This window comes from Hydra vulgaris, chromosome 04 (genome assembly GCF_038396675.1).
Source record: "Hydra vulgaris chromosome 04, alternate assembly HydraT2T_AEP".
Classification (NCBI taxonomy): Eukaryota; Metazoa; Cnidaria; class Hydrozoa; order Anthoathecata; family Hydridae; genus Hydra; species Hydra vulgaris.
In genome coordinates, this window is record NC_088923.1 from 18,831,752 (window position 1) to 18,850,000 (window position 18,249).

General features: G+C 28.3%; 1 protein-coding gene across 1 annotated transcript in view; it reads right to left on the minus strand.

Annotated features, from left to right (window-relative positions):
- Positions 1-236: 236 nt before the first annotated feature.
- The window catches only part of LOC101239050 (uncharacterized), a 46,368-nt gene continuing 28,355 nt past the window's right edge, over positions 237-18,249 (minus strand). The window contains exons 6-8 of the mRNA XM_065795688.1: positions 12,506-13,636; positions 4,903-4,992; positions 237-702 (exon numbers count right to left, since the gene is read on the minus strand). Coding sequence (XP_065651760.1) covers positions 587-702; positions 4,903-4,992; positions 12,506-13,636 — 1,337 coding nt within the window. The 3' untranslated portion in view covers positions 237-586. The remainder of the gene's footprint in view (positions 703-4,902; positions 4,993-12,505; positions 13,637-18,249) is intronic.

Below are 18,249 nucleotides of genomic sequence, written 5' to 3' on the forward strand. Positions count from 1 at the left end.
CTTTTTTTAACAAAAAAGCTGACAAAATGAGTGTGCAAAATAAGTGAGCAAAAAAAAATTAACAAGAAAAATAAAATAAAAATCAGAATATTATATATATATAACAAAAACAAAAATACATATAATCATTATAAAAAAAAAACCTTTTTTTTGCAGAAAATTATTCACTTCAAGCAAATTATCCTGCTTCATATTTATTTCTTATTTTAAATTTAAAAACATTTGTACTCTCTTGAACATCGTCATTTTGAAAACGGAAGAGAATTTGTGCATTAAAGTTTGTCTAAAAAAGTTACAAAAACTACAAGCGACAAGTATCATTAAAAAACGTGTACCAAAATATAAACTACAAAATAAAATAAGAAAAAAAAAAGAAAAAACTAACAAAATAACGTGTATATAAATCAAACTGTGTATGAACGCATATAAATACATAAAAAATATAAAAATAAAATGAAGGCTACTACTAAACGCAAAAAATATCGCGGCAATTTGTACATAAAATTTGCACATAAAACTATTATCTTTTCGATGTTTACCAAAAAGATTCATTACTTCTAAAATTTCTTTAAAACGCCGAAAATTTCTAAATGGAAAAATGTCCAGGTTTGCAATTAAAACCATCGCCAATAAAACCATTTTTGCAAAAACATTTTTGATGAATACAGTCGGCATCCAAATGACAAAGTACACAGATATCCACTAAAAAAATTGTTGTTATTTTCAAAAAAAGAATCAAAGTATATTTATTTAACATATACTAAACAAAAAAATCGAAACTGCGTCTCATATAAAAAAAAAACAATTATTATATTAAAATTTTATCAATAAACATATTTTAATTAAGTTGTCAAAATAAAGCTTTAAACTTAAATAAGTAATCTCAAAGTAACAACTAGCTGAATTGTTTGATGTTACTATTTACTCTATGATCATATTTTAAGTTTCTGAAGTTATTTGTACTTTTCAAATAAAAGATTTTGTTTTATTATTATACTTGTATTCTTATCACCACCAAACAATATAACCATCAAAGTGTTTGTCCTCATTATCAAAATGTATTTGCGCTTACTAATTCTAATGCATTTTCATCAGAGGTACCAACGGAAACAAAAAAATATAAAATAACTTCTCCTCCATGGGCCAGTATTTAATAAACGGATGCAGAAATTTGGAACCATGTTACACACATGCTTGAGAAAACGTTTCTTCACAATAATCATTGATTTTTATGAATGATCATGACACCTTTAATAATTATTCAAAAAAATTCAAAATCTAATTATTAGTTCCTCACTTAGTCCAAGAATTTCATTTAGTAATCCTGTTTTTTCAAAAGCTCTTGAGTAAACTTTCCTGTTGTAACTTTACCTGCTCATTCTGCTTTTAGCTCATCAACTCTCAATCTAAAATGCTTTAACATTAAGTGTATGTATGCTAATTATTAAACCTCAAGACCAAAAGAATAGGGAACAATCATCCAAAATGATTGTTCCCTATTCTATAAACAAATCATCCAATCATCTTTACTCCACAAGCAATTAAAACCTACAAACCTCATATACGCGACAACATTGCATAAATGACATGTTTGTGATAAATACTAGAACTATGGCATTAATCATACTCAATTTTTTATTTAGCAAATCTATTCTAATAGGGTTTAATACTTATATTTCTTTCTCGATTTGTTTTTGTTATAAAAATAGTCTCTGTTTTCTTTTTAAACTCTGTGTTAATATAAGTTGATGGAATCTCACACTACGAGGCATAAGATATAACTATATTTAATCTTTGCAGTTGAGGACTGCTAGCTGCAATGGTGTTGCCAATGTGCTGGTTTTGTCATACAAGGCTGATTAAATTTGACAACTTTTAATTTTTGGGATTATTGAGGAAGAGGATTTATAGTTCAATTCCTCCATCATTCTTTTCCATATTTTAATTATTATAAATAACTAATATAATTATTTCGATTACAGCAACTAATTAATTAAAGTTAACAATTAAACTCCGACAATGTACAATGGAGCACGTTTGTCCAACTCTACAAAATCAAAACAGCCAATATGATTGCACTTAGAAAAGCATTAGTCAAAATAACAAGACTTTACAAGAGCAAATCAACGCCTAGGCAACAGACTTTTAGCAGCGAATACAACAACAACAAACAACAAACCATTCTACCTTGACATCACAAAGCAAAACCAAATTGTCAACTTAGCAGCAGCGGAAATAAATAAAAAAAGGAAAAAGAGCCAAATGAGGTCATCATAGGGCTCAAGAAATCAACAGAAAGAAGCAACGAGGAGCTCTTCAAGGAGTTCTTTGATAACATCAAAGTGAGCTAAGACAAGATCCTTCACATCTGCCAATGAAAAAAGAGAGAAAGGAGATAAAATAGCTCTCAGAATAGTGATCAAAACAAAATAGAGCTGGAAAGGGTCAACCAAGTTGAACTTAAATCTGCAATCATCTATTGAGTGACACTGAAAATAGGGTAACTACCACAACAAAGAAGAACTTGATGTCTACACATGCAAAGACTGAAAAATCAATTTGACAAAAACAAATCAGCCACTGCTGTCAGCAACAACACTAATACAAACATTGCTGCAACATCTCCAGCCATGGCAAGTATAGCTCATACCTAAACCTCACCAACCCAACACTATAACAAATAATCTTTAATCCTTTTTCACTGCAAGCTAATCACAAATACTCAACATGCAGGTAAATAGTCTGCGCCCACTGAATGGTGTCAAACAAGATAAACAGATGGCAAGCATAGACAAGATAAACTGGATTTGCTCTTCTTTGCAGAGATGCATTTTACTGACATGTTAGACATTCAAATACCAGTCTACTAAATACACAACAAAAAGAGAGGGAGGAAGTGTGGCAATACATATAAAAAACGATAGATCATTAGCTGAAACAGACATCAAGCAAGTGAAACAGACATCAAGCAAGTGAAACAGACATCAAGCAAGTGAAACAGACATCAAGCAAGTGAAACAGACATCAAGCAAGTGAAACAGACATCAAGCAAGTGAAACAGACATCAAGCAAGTGAAACAGACATCAAGCAAGTGAAACAGACATCAAGCAAGTAAGCTCACCAGACATAGAGTAAGTATGGTAAGTATCAAAGTGAAACTCTCCTGGATTGCATTTATCATCTGCATGACAATGACAAAAAAGTTCTTTGAAAAAATAATAATACTAAAACAAACAAATAATAATAAAACAAATAAAATAAGACAAACAATACAGCAAAGCAAAGCATCTTAAAAAGGAATCCATGTTTACTTTAACTATACAATGTACAAAGAGCTTAACTAAGATGGTGTGTTAGTAACATTTGCCTACATGCAAAAGAGCAAAGTGACATGAAACTTAAAATTTATATAAATAAAACTATGGGTTTAATTATGAAACATAAATAACATAAAAGAATTTATAATTATAAAGAATAAGAGAGTAAAACATTTTCACTATAAAATATTGGTAACTAAATTTTCACAACATAAAAGGAAATATGATTCCATCTCAGCACGAATAACAGCCTTCAACTAGACAAGTATTTTTGATCCCTTCTCAGCCAATGATAAATAAAAAGTACTAGTGGACAAAATAAACAAAGCAATTGAAATTCATGTACCTGCAACTATATTACCTTTAAAGAGGAGAAAATCTAAAATAACTGTGAGAGAGAAGAGAGCACTATGGTGCAAATACTTATATAAGCAGGTAAATGAACACACAAGGTGATGTGTATAGAATACAAAGCAGCATGTAAAAGAATCAGCACAATGGTGAGAGAATCAGCACAATGGTAAGACACACTTCAACTACAGTCAAATACAACTTCGTAACCAAGTTTTGCAGTCGTTTAAACATGATGTTAAACATAAGCAAAGGTAAAACGAAACTGTGAACTCACTCAAAAATAATATGAAAAAAATATTACAAATAAGCAAGAGATATCACTTAATAACTTTTTTTTGGTCTGCATTTGTTGTTGAATCTCTAGATCAAACTTTGATTTAGAGATTCGAACACCAGTGAAGAGCAAGTTAAATGAAGTTAGAATCACTCACGCAGCTGTACAGCTAAAGCTTGAAGAGCTAATTGAAACCAAAATTGAAAGAATACGGCAGAATGCAAACAAGTGACCTTAGCAAATGCTCTGCCGCAATCACTGTACCATTAACAATGATCTCATAACAGTTATGTACTTTACCTTTGTACTTTTCAAAGGTAAAGTACCGACTTAACAAATATAATATCAATCTTTAAGATCAGTAGCAGAAGAAAGCTATTGAACTACCAGTGTTACTAACATCAGTACCATGCAAGATAATGAAGAGCTTCATTCAAGAGTCAAGCATTAAGTTGAAGTACTACAGGAGGCTACACATGAGATGAAGTACTACTGAAGTTAAAGAGAAGTACTACTGAAGGAAGTTAAGGTAAAGTACTACTGAAGGAAGTAAAGGTGAAGCACTATTGAAAGCTACAGGAGGGAACCAGGCACTTTGTGGGAAAGACTTGATAAAAATCTTTCTGAAGCGAAGGTCTCACGCTTTGGAAAGTGCTTTACAAAATGTACGTTAGATCACACCTTGAATTTGCTATCCAAGCATGGTCTCCACATCTGAAGGGCATCCTCTAAGTGCTAAAAAGCATTTAGCAAGGAACTACAAAGGTGATCATAGGGATCAAACACAAATCATAGAAAGTTTACAACTCTACGGTTACAATTCTAAGCCTAATTAAACCCAGACAGAGAAGTCTGGGACAGACAGATGAGTTAGAAATGGATATTATTGATTTCTGAATAAACAAATAAAATAAAAAAAATAAATATAATAAAATACTTAGCAAGTAGACTATTACCTTTGCAGATTATTCCGTTTCCATGGAAACCAGTTTTGCAGACGCATCTATTTACTAAACAGTCAGCATTTTCATTGCATTTTATACATGCTAAACAACAAATGTTTAAGACTTTGAATGTTACATAACAGACTAGATACTTATAGTACTATAAATGTAAATTAGTATTAATAGAGGCACTTTCAAATAAGTCACTAAATTACAAAAAACTTATAATAGATATCGTTGTTGTTACTTGGTAAATAAACAATAACTTAAAGTCAATTGAGGTTGGAGTTATATTTTGTCTAAATTTATAACTATAAAAATGTTAAAACCAATTTATGAAATAAATTTATTAAAAATTAAGCAATTTATATCAATAAATCTGAAAATCAACATATATATATATGTATATATATATATGTATATATATAGAACCCTTAGATGTTGTCCGAAAGTTTTTTCCATATTTTGTTGACAAAAAGTAAAAATTAAAATGCAAGACCGGAATTTTTTTTTTTTAATAATGATAGACTGCCTGCCCCAACCAAACCCTCAGTCGATGTAGCAGCACTCCCTTGCGGGTCAGGCTATTTGTCAGTCGATGTAGCAGCACTCCCTTGCGAGTCAGGCTATTTGTCAGTTGATGTAGCAGCACTCCCTTGCGAGTCAGGCTATTTGTCAGTTGATGTAGCAGCACTCCCTTGCGAGTCAGGCTTTAAGATAGTCGATGTAGCAACACTCCGCGCATGATTTACAGTAAATAAAAAAAAAAAAAAAACATTTTATTAAAAAAAATAAAATAAAAACATTTTATTAAAAAAAATAAAAACAAAAACATTGTTTATATTGTTAAAAACATTCAGAATGTTTTAAAAACATTCAGAATGTTTTAAAAACATTTAGAATGTTTTTAAAAACATTCTGGTCAATTAAATTTGCGTTTTTGTGGTTTTTTTATATAACAATTAATTTGTAATTAAATTAATGGTTTTGACTTTCGTCCAACACGAAAATGTTGGACGAAAGTCAAAAGTAATTAAAAGTGACGTATGTGTTGGCGTAAGAATCACTTTTTTCCTTCTGCTCTTCCCAAAGCCAAAAAACTATAGATCTATATATATATATCTGTAAATAAATTAGTAAAAAACACTTATCTAACTTTTATCTTCGACTTGAAGTTTCACCATTTACATATATATATATGTATATATATATATGTATATATATATATATATATATATATAAACATGGAAAAAATTTTTGTTAAGTGATTTTCTACAAATATATAATTGCTCTGTTCTTTTAAGAACATTGAGCACTCTATTGTGTAGAATACTTTTTAAAGTTGTTTAAATATATATATATATATATATATATATATATATATATATATATATATATAATTTATTTTTTTACTAGATTAAATAAAAATAACTACATGATTTTTACTACTAAAAGTTTCATGCGTTTAGCAATCATCAGGTAAAAAATACATTGTTTTTTTCGTTTTCGGGGACTTGTTTAATTATTGACCAAGTTAATTTTAGTGTTATTTTTAAGTTTTCTTTTATCTGCCATATATACTTTGAAAGGGTGGTTGAATTTTTCATCTTTTTGTTTGTGAATGAGTGTTTGTGGTTAGCCCATCTTTTCTTCCATTCACCTTCTGCTAGGCCAATATATACTTTTTCTGGGGTGTTAGGGGGGATACTATACATTTATAAATAACATTAGAGGCTCTACATTTTCCTATTGAAGGGCAGTTTTCTTTTTTTATGCAATTGCAGGGTGGGTATTCTTTTGGTCTTTCTGAACTAATTTTCTTGCTGTGGCTTTTTATTATACTTTCGATATTTTTGGTGCAGCTGTAACTCAATTTGATGGTGTTTCGATTGAATAGTTTACTTAGGGGGTATATATATATCTATATATATATATATATATATATATATATATATATATATATATATATATATATATATATATATATATATATATATATATATATCTATATATATATATATATATCTATATATATATATGTATATATATATATATATATATATATATATATATATATATATATATATATATATATATATATATATATATATATATATATATATATATATATATATATATATATATATATATGTATATATATATATATTAGCAGTGTCGGTTTTAGCACTACCAGCGCCCTGGGCGAGATTTCTATGGCGCCCCTAGCTCAATTTAACCCCATTCAAAAAAAAGGCAAAGGGTAAAATAACCAATTAGTTTCGCCTCTTTATATTCGGCACCCTGGGCCATCGCCCCACCAGGCCCTACCCTAACGCCGCCACTGTATATTAGGACTGTACCGGATTTAATTTTTTCAAATCCGGCCAGAGTCGGATTTCTACTGACAAATCCGGCTGGAGCCGGATTTCAAAACAAAATTATAGGAGTCAAAATCCTGTAGATCCCTACTTTGTATTGATAGTGGTCAACAATGTTAACCATTTTCAATACCAAGTGACAACTGTTTTCTGTTAAACTTCATTGTTGTTATTAAAATAGAAGGACACAATTTCACATAACATAAAAAAATAATTGATAAACAATTGAAACAATCAATTTGAAGTAAAGTAACTTTAGTTTCAGTTATTTTTTAAAAATGTCTTTAATCAGTTTCAAATTGTACTTTAGAAATATTGGCATAATATATTGACTAATATATATTGGCAGGAGTGAACTACGATGATCATTGAGGACCTCCACAGCAACACTGAACAAACGTTCTGATGGTGAACTTGTAGGTGGGGCACCCAAATAAATGCAAGCTACTGTCGCCGCAGCTTGCTATTATTGCATGTTTTAACTCCACCACTGTAGTCAATCAGCATATCTATTTATTTCTGGTTTTGCCAGATACTGGCTTAGCTGAGTGTTAATGCACTAATGCATAATGGTGAGGATGTAGAAGAATTATCCAGCTGGGCTTTTTTTGCTGGAATTTCTTCAATTTTGTCAATCTGCTGCCCAGCATACTCAGATTGACTTCCATCTTGCATCGATACCCTTTGCACTGTAACTTTATTGAGTGTATATTTATCCACATTTGTGTCTTCACTTCAGACTCTATCATGTGTCTTCACTTCAGAATATTGTGTGTTTTCTCTTCAGAATTTTTCTGAGTTGTTGTTTGCGGCTAGGCTTAGCTGATTAGATTGTAAAGAAATGTAAATACAGATACCATTACAAACATGGAGTTCATAGAATATAGAATTACAAAGAACATTGATTTGTATAAATAAAATGTTAAGTACACATGTAAACACTGGCAAAAAAGATGTAATAAATATCTGACTAAAATTCAGAAATCTGGCTAAAATTTTGCCAGATTTACTAACTTTTAGCCAGAGCTGGATTTGAGCCGGATTTGTAAGATATGCCAAATTTCAGCCAGAGCCAGAGCGGAAGCTGAAATCTGGTAAAGCCCTAATATATATATATATATATATATATATATATATATATATATATATATATATATATATATATATATATATATATATATATATATATATATATATATATATATATATATATATATATATATATATATATATATATATATATATATATATATATATATATATATATGATATACATATATATATATATATATATATATATGCAGTATGCAAAAAAAATATTCGTACACTTAAAAAACATCATAACTTTTAAGATTGCATCAGAAAAATGAGTTTTCCGTTAAATAATTTGGAATTTTTTTTTGATATTTTATTAAGTAAGGTTTTAAGAATTTATTTCTGCATTAGTGAACTAATTGTCTTTCAAACCTATTGAATTTTACACAATTGATCTAATCATGCATAAAATTGACTGCAAAAAAAAAAATTCTACACTGATAAAATAGGTCGTTATTTTAAAGTAAATCAAGCGAACCGAACAATCAAACTAGTAAGTAAAGTTGAAAGTAGTAATTTTTTAAATACACTTTCGTCCTAGAAATAAAATAAAACATATTTAAATGGTATTTCAGCCAAATGGCGTCAAAAAAAAAACATTTGTCTTTCCATCAACGGAGCCTCGTTGTTGATTTGAAAAATCCTATCGCCAGATACAAAAAGAAACAGGATTTACGACAGTGTCCTCGATTGTTAAGAAGCATAATCTGATTGGAACCGTTGCTAGTGTGGCTGGTAGAGGACGAAAACGCAAGACCACTAGTGCAATTGATTGCAATATCATCATTAATGTGAAAAAAATAGATTTTTTTCGGCAGTTAAATTAGCTTTAAAAGTTCAAGAAGATCACAACATCACAGTGACTCCTCAAACAATCTGAAATCGTATTAGAGAACATGGATACAGAGGTAGAGTAGTTTGAAAAAAACCTTTTTTAACTGCAAAACAAATGAAATGTCGATTGGAATTTGCAAAGAAGTACGAAAAAATGCCGATATTATATTGGAAAAATATTTTGTGGTCAGATGAGTCAAAATACAACCTTGTTTCATTGGATGCAGTCCAGAAGGTGTGGCGAAAAAAAGGAGAAGCTTACAAATTGAGTTGTTTGCGAAGTAGTGTAAAGCATGGAGGAGGAAATGTGATGGTTTGAGGTAGTATGAGTTGGAAAGGAGTGGGAAAATAGACATTTATTGATGATAAAATGGATGCTTCAATGTATTGTGAAATTCTCAAAGCCAACTTGCGAATATCTGTAAAAAATTGAGAATGGAAAACGATTTCATACTCCAGCAGGATAACGATCCAAAGCATACCGCTAAGAAAACAAAGGTATACATTGACACAAATAGCATCAATGTTTTGGAATGGCCATCTCAAAGTCCGGACTTAAATCCAATAGGAAATTTGTGGTATATTTTGGACAGAAAAATTGGTGATCGAGCATTTACACGCAAAGAGGACTTGAAAGTAGCTATATTGAGCGCATGGGGTAATATAACAACAGAAGTGACCCAAAATTTGGTCAACTCAATGCCAAATCATCTAGCTGAGGTCATCAAGACCAAAGGAGGCCCCACTTCATACTAATCCCCACGAAGTTTGATGAATTTGACATTATTTTTGAACTGTACGATTTTTTTTTTTTTTGCATTCAATTTTATGCATCATTAAATCCATTGTGTAAAATTCAATAGGTTTGAAAGACAATTCATTCACCAATGCAGAAATAAATTCTTAAAACATTACTTATTAAGATATCAAAAAAAAAACCCAAATATTTGAATGGAAAACTCATTTTTTTGATGCAATTTTAAAAATTATGATTTTTTTTTAAGTGTACGACTATTTTTTTTGCATACTGTATATACATATATATATATATATATATATATATATATATATATATATATATATATATATATATATATATATATATATATATATATATATATATATACATACATACATACTGTATATACATATTTTTATATATTGTATATACATTTTTGCATACTGTATATACATATATATATATATATATATATATATATATATATATATATATATATATATATATATATATATATATATATATATATATATATATATATATATATATATATATATATGTATATATGTATATGTATATATATATTTTTTTTATGCCCTGAATTGTTCGTAAACAGAAGCAGTTTTTTCCATAAGAAGAAATGTAAGAAAAAAAATTAGTTTTCAAGTAAAAAAACATATCTAAATATAGGCTGCAGCCTATATTTAGATATGTTTTATGCAAGAATTCAGCAAGTGCACAAGTAAAAAATAGCCAGTCTAAAAAGAACATGGTGAGTGACATGGACCATCTACCTAGATGGTCTTGCACAGGCTTTTTTAAGAAATTATATCATGTTTTGATGATAATTTTTGATATTTCAATTTTTATTTTGTTCCTGCTTTATTCCGGAGATAGTAAAAATATTTGTTTTTTTTAGCAATAAAAAGGCAGAAAAACAGGCTTTCAATTCGAAATAAATTCATTATAATTTCTACTATAATAACAAATGGGAGAGTGACAAATCATTTAAAAAGGCTTTTAGTTAAACCTTGAAGAAGAGTTAGATACTTGTAAAGTTAAAATAATAGCTTTTTAAAGTTACACAGCACCTTTTTTTCCGCTAAGAACCATTTCTATGCATTTCACTTCTTTTTATTTTGTTTTATGTCTATTTGTTTCTTTACTCTCGAGTTAACATTATTTAGTTGTACAGTTTGATTTTAGTTTTTTATCATAATATTATTATTTAAAAACTTTTATTATTAATAATTAGTAAGTAAATTTTTTTTTTAACACATTCTAAAATAAATTTTTTTATTTTTTAATTTAAAAAAGAAATAGTTTTAAAGATGAACATTGTGATCCATGTTGAAAATACATCATGTAAATACATAATGAGTTTATATCATGAGAGAAATTTTTAAGTTATTATTCTAAGTTAAAGAAGTTTCTAAATTATTAATAAAAAAAAAACATCAACAAGTTTAACATTTTTTTTACCAAAAAAATTATATTTTGTGCCGGCTTGATTTTGCCTGTGTAAATTGACTTAGAAGGGTGTAAAAGCCGGCAGAGGCTATAGCCAGCTATTCCTGCTGAAGCCTGTCTATATATATATTATGTATCTATGTTAATAATGTTAATAGGTTGAAAAAGCTATTTTAATACTATTATAAGGATTAAGAAATATATATGCATTTATAAGTTAAAATAATAATCATATGTATATATTTCTATTCTTTTTTTAAAAGGATTCTGAAGCGCTTTGAGACAAACAGTATGCATATCTTAAATAAACCTCAGAAAATAAGTTTAGCATCAATTAAACTTACCAAAACAAATTATTTATCGAAATATTAACAAAACACTTTTAGCTTTTTTTGTAATTTTTCTTATTTCAGTTTATAAGCCTAATATTATGCTTACTGAAGCAAACTGCAAAAGTTATTGCAAAGAAGGTTCTACCATTCTTAACATTCTTCTTTTTACCATATCTACCATTCTACCATTTTTTTTTTTAAATAAGTTATTTTTTTTTTTATAAATTTAAAAATCTGTTTTGTTTAATGAATAGTGCATTTACTGTAGATGTTTTTTTAAATAATTTAATTTACAAGCGAGCTTGTATTTTCTGTTTTTTAATTTCCAATTACTATAAATATAATACCTCACCATACATATGTAGCTTATTCCAAATTTTTTAAAAATAAAACTTTGCATTATTAATTGCCCTAGAGAGCTTCTTCAGACCTTTCTTACACAATTCATACGGGACAACATTCATTCTACCATTGCATTTGTAAATAGACAAATAAAAAACAGTTCAAAAATATCAAGAATATTCCTAAACTGATTTAGGAAATATAATTTCAATATATTATTTGTTATTACATAACTTTGCTATTTTTTTACAGTATATTTGTTGTTTTTCTTCAAGAAATTTTGCGATCTTTGAGTTGATTCTTCTTTGAGTTGATTTGCCGCTTGTAGATATATATATATTATTTTTGTTTTTCAAGATGGCCACATTTTAACAACCGCAAAATGACAAAAACATCTTTAAAAAAATAAAAAAATATTAATTTACCTTTTGAAAGAGATGTTCCTTTTGATTGCTTATTTTGTGAGACTTTTAAGTGCTCTTTTTCTATTTCCTTAAACACACTTAGTTGATCAGAAGTAGCTTTACAACATCCTACTTTAATGCACCATGGATCACAAAAATATCCACAAAAAGAAGGACAACCATATTTATTCAATTTTTTAAAACTGTTTTTCATAACACGGTTATGCATTTGCAAAGGTATCTTTGCACCTTTAGTTAAATTTATTATTTGAGATTGACCCACATATTTAGGCTGCTGATAATTTATTTTTGGTTTTCTGTTAACAACACTTCTTTGTTTTCCATTTTCTTGGTATGTAATTTTTCCATATTGGTTAAAGCCTTCAATAATAAAGTCACTTTGTTTGTTACTAGGTAAATTTTTGAAAACACGTTTATCTAATATCTTCAACTTTTCTGCTAAACTAGAAGGATGCATATTATTTACTTCATTGTTTGAATCTGCGTCTTCTATCATAAGATGATTTCTATTTAATTTTTTAGTCTTTGTACCCTGAGATAAACTGTTTTTGTTAACATCTCTGATAAAGTTTTCCTTCAAAAAAATACTTTTGTCTTTATATATGTTGTCAATTGTTCTGACTTTGGCTTTTTCATCTTTTTTATTTGAAATTTTTAATGTGTTATTTAATCCATTTCCAATCCCTTTACTTGAGTAATTTTTAGTATTTACGTTTGAAAGGCTTGATCCTTTACCTCCTAGTAATAAGCTCATCTTTTCAAAAAAAGATGAATTATTAATTTTATGATTGAGTGAAACACTAAAGTTGCTCTTTTCATTGTCTTTATTATACTTTTGCAATTTATTATCTTTATTGTAAGTAACAATGTTAGAACTGTGATAAGTAATAATGTTAGAATTGTTTTTGCTAAGTGCGTTATAATCAAGTTCTTTTTTATCAGAGTATTGTTTCGACATTTTATCAACTACATAAAGAGCTTTTTTTCTTGAACTTTCCCACTGTGATAAATGATCAAGAACTTCACTATGAAGAGGATACAAATTTAAATTACCAAGTGGCATTGGTATTGCTTGTGGACCACTATATTTTGGCAATAGAGTTGTTGGAGCCCTTGTAGGAACCAACAAGACTTAAAAGAAAGAAAAAATTATATTTTTCATTATGTACCCCCAATATAATATAATTATATAAATATATTACAAAACAACAATTTGTACCACATTAAAAAAATTGTTAAATTAAAAAATTATTATTTGGCTTACACAAATTCAATGCAAATTTTTCTTTATCAGAAAATTTTTAGTATTTAAATAATCTTTTAACAGTTTTTTATTAAAAACAGTTTTTTTTCCATAATTCAAATTCCAAACTTGATTTTAATTTAATTCCCATTATATACAAATTCAAAACATATACTTTAAAATATATACTTTATTTCATTTACAATAAAATTGTAAATGATGTGAAGTAAATAACTGTAAAATTGTAATTAACGGGAATTAAAATAAAATCAAGTTTGAATGTTGGATTATTGTTTAAACTAAAATAAAATAATACAAATTGAATTTATTTTATCAAGTATAAATGACAGTACTTAAAGTAACTATATAGTGTAATAGTATAGTACAGTATTTATAGTACATATTTATAGTACAAATTGTAAGTTAAAGATACTGCTTATTATAACAAATTCATGAATACCATTATTAATTCATGGATACAAATACCACTATTTAAAAAAAATGTGGAAATAGTGATTTAAGGTATCTATATATTCATGGTCATTCCATTCCATGTATATATATATATATATATATATATATATATATATATATATATATATATATATATATATATATATATATATATATATATATATATATATATATATATATATATATATAATAAACATATACTAATAAAGAGCGTTAATATAAAAGTTGTTTGAGCGCCCTTATTTCTTATAGAAAAATATCTTAAACATATAACACAATTTGCAAAAAAACCCTGCTTTTTACAATATTTCTATGATTTCATATTAAAATGTAATTAAACACAACAGGTATAAAAACAGTAAAATATAACACCTTTCAATGAGAAAAGAATTTGTAAATAATTTTGGGAAACATAACACTTAAAACATATTATTAACTAACATAATGCTAAACATAATGCTAAATTTTTCACTTACCATTATGTAACTGTTATGTTAGCCTTATATATTTTACGGTGTCCTTATAATAAATAAATAAAATTTTACAAGAGCTGTTGAACCAATTAGCAACACAAAAGATTACATTCTGATCTTAATAAACAGGTTTTTAATTTTCTATTACTCAATGACACATGTATTACACTAATTATGTACATTTTCTATTATTCTATGACATAGGTGTTTCACACTTTTCATGTTTTCTTTTGTTTGACTGTTAAATAAAATGTTTGCTTCACTATATGTAAAATAGTTTTGAATTTAACAGTTTTATACTTGGAAATGATTATTGTATAGTCAAAACATGTTGTTGAAACTCAGACAAATTGTTATGTTTTTTAGACTTATAACATTACTGTTATGTTTTGATCGGAAGAAAGTTAGGAAGAGTTTTTTTAAAGAAAGTCAAGAAGTTGCTGACATAATACAGAAGAAGAAGTCGCTGACATAACATATGGGGTTTACATGGGTAAAGCAGATATTATATAAGATGATAAAGGAAAACTGGCAGAGTCAGTTGTCACTTACTTATTTCCTAATACATATAAATTAAGAAAAACTCATGCTAATCATCTTGCAAGATTTTAATAAAAAGCAAATTATTATCTAGAGCTTCAGTTGCTATCTGATCAACTTACAGTTGTTCAGCAAAATGATAAACTGAAAATAGAATTTAAGATTATTACAGAATTTATTGTTTAATTTTATGAAAAACAGCACCTACAATCTGAAGAAGATCCTAGCTCCTTTTCTTGACATACATCTACATACATAAATCATTTGCACAAAGAAGTATGCACCAACCTAAAAGCTGATAAACTGTATTAGAGTCTCAGTATAAACATTGTTGGTATTTAGATAAAAATGATACTTTAGATGATGACTTAGATGATGATACTTAGATGATAAATGATACTTTAGATGATGAATAGAAGAGCAATCGAAAACTACATCAGCAATTCTTTTATTTTATATGCCTAGCTCTAATAATTGTAAGCTTGAGAACAAAGTAAAACAAAGTATTAAGGAACTTCATAAAATGAATATAAATATCATAAAAAATCCATCATCCTTATTGATTTCTTTATTTACCTAATTTTTGATTGGGCTTGAGAAACAATCAGTTTAACAGTGGCTCTTATATCAACTAAATTATTGTTTTCAAAAGTATGCTAAAACTTTGGCTTTTGTAAATGACCATTCAGGACAGGCAACTGGTGTGATGGAGAAAAATGTTGATAGATATTCTGATGAAACTGAAAAACAAAACAGATTGCTCACTTTGTGGTCAAAGTTCAATCTGTATTCAGATTACTAGAACAAATATTATACGAACTTGCCAACTTCATGAAATCTCTAAAGTTTTTTACAAAATTGACGGTTGATTTTGTGGCCAAAAACCAAAACAACACAATGATTTTTTTTGAAAAAAAAAACTAATTTTGTTGAAAAAAATTCATAAATTGGTGTTTAAAGTTGGGGAAAGTTGCAAAAACAACATTTATATTTAAATTTTTTGCGATTTTATTCTGAGTGACAATCAGTTACATACCAATTTGCTTTTTAAATATTTATATTGTTTGTTGATAAAGCCAATAATACTATTTTTAAATCCTTGACGACCCCCAACAAAATATTGATTTACTAACTCTTGCAAAGTCTTTTCTTTTTTCCCATCAACAGCAAACAGATGATATTTGTTGGATTAACTACTATTACAACCCAAAAATGAATTTAATATTCCATGTTTGTGCAAACTTTATATTTGCTACATTTTACTCTTCAATAATCACTTCTACTAAATTAGCTGGATATTTTTGTCCATAATCAAACTGGCTAATTTTATGGTTCTGAGGCCAGCTGGTAGTCAGGTTTCCCAAAATCTGTGGAAGCTCTAGAGAAGCTGAACATACAAACTGTAAAGTATCAGTGTACAAAAAGCGCCATGTTGCACATGAATGGTGTCCCAATTTGTACTTTTGGTGTGCATTGTTAAGACCCCATTTAAAGCCCTTTGTTACAGCATAGTGTTTATTAATAGTAATGAAACTATTGCTTGGACTATTAAATAGTGAAAGAATTACTATCTGTGCTTTGAGTTAAGTTCTTTAACAAATCCAAAAATGAGTAAAAAAGTACCAAAAATGTAAAATTTTTGATCAAATTGATCAAACCCTTTCCCTTTCATCTTCAGCCAATATCATTGTTGTTGGTCACTTTAATGCTCATCACACTGAATGGCTTGGCTCTAGTGTCAGTGACTCTGCAGATGTTAAGGCTCACAACTTTTGCTTTTCAAAATCTTTAACACAAATAGACAACTTTCTAAATCACTTTCCAGACAACCAGAATTGTTTAGCTTCTTTATCGACTTATGTCTTGTTTCTGATCTTATTTAGTGCTTAGTTTCTCCAAATTCACCCTTAGGTGCTTCTGACCACAGTTTGATCTAAAACTATTATCTCATTCTTCATCATCATCAGAATCCCCCTATCCTTGTACCTCTTACATTTTGTTACCTCACCTAAAGAGCTGAATTGTTTGCTAAGAACTTTTTATCAATCTCATCTCTTAATTCAACTAATTACATCCTGCCTGAGTTAGCTGACAAATAGGTTGATCCATTGCTTGATATTCGTATCACTCCAGCTTCTGTACCTAAAGTAATTTCCTGCTTAGACTCTTCTACAACTTGTGGTGCGGGCAATGTACCTGTTATATTCAGAAGTGTTCTCCTGAGCTGTTGTCTATACTTTCAAAACTATTTAACAAGTGCTTATCAGAGTCTTGTTTTCCAGCCTACTAGAAAGCGGCATCTGCTATTCCTATTATCAAAAGTTTTGAAGAATGATCTGACTTGTCGAACTACCATCCCATTAGTCTTCTTACTATCATAAGCAAGGTTTTTCAGTCTTTAACTAGCAAACACTTAACCACTCATCTTGAATCTAATAACTTACTTCCTGATCATCAATATGGATTTCGATCTTTTCTTTCTACAGCTGATTTGCTAACAGTAATAACTGATATGTTTTATTGTGCATTAGATAGAGAAAGAGAGGTTAAGGCTATCGCTCTTGACAGATTCTATTTTTATTTCAATAAGACTCTAATCTGTCCTGGTTTGGAACACTGTTGTCATATCTGGAGGGAATCTTTAAATAATACTCTTTGTCCTTAAAGGTGCAAAAATGCATTGTAAATGTAGTTTGACCTGCTCATGACATAATGTTGCCTTTCTTTCTTTTTTCTATTAATACTATAATTGGTGCTGCTCTAAAGAGCTATAATTAACCCAGTAAGCACAGACGTCCATAGGATGACTTTATGATGTCTTATGGACGTCATTAGTCTGTAGGACGTCTTTCAGTCTTCCAAAGGACATTCTGAGCCCACTGGGAAGAGAATTATTACCAGTAACAGAATAACATCATTATTCTTATAAAGATCTCAAACTATTAAATAGTTTTCTTGCATTTTATATTCAATTAAACTAAAATAAAAATACTAATCAACCATCAATTAATCTT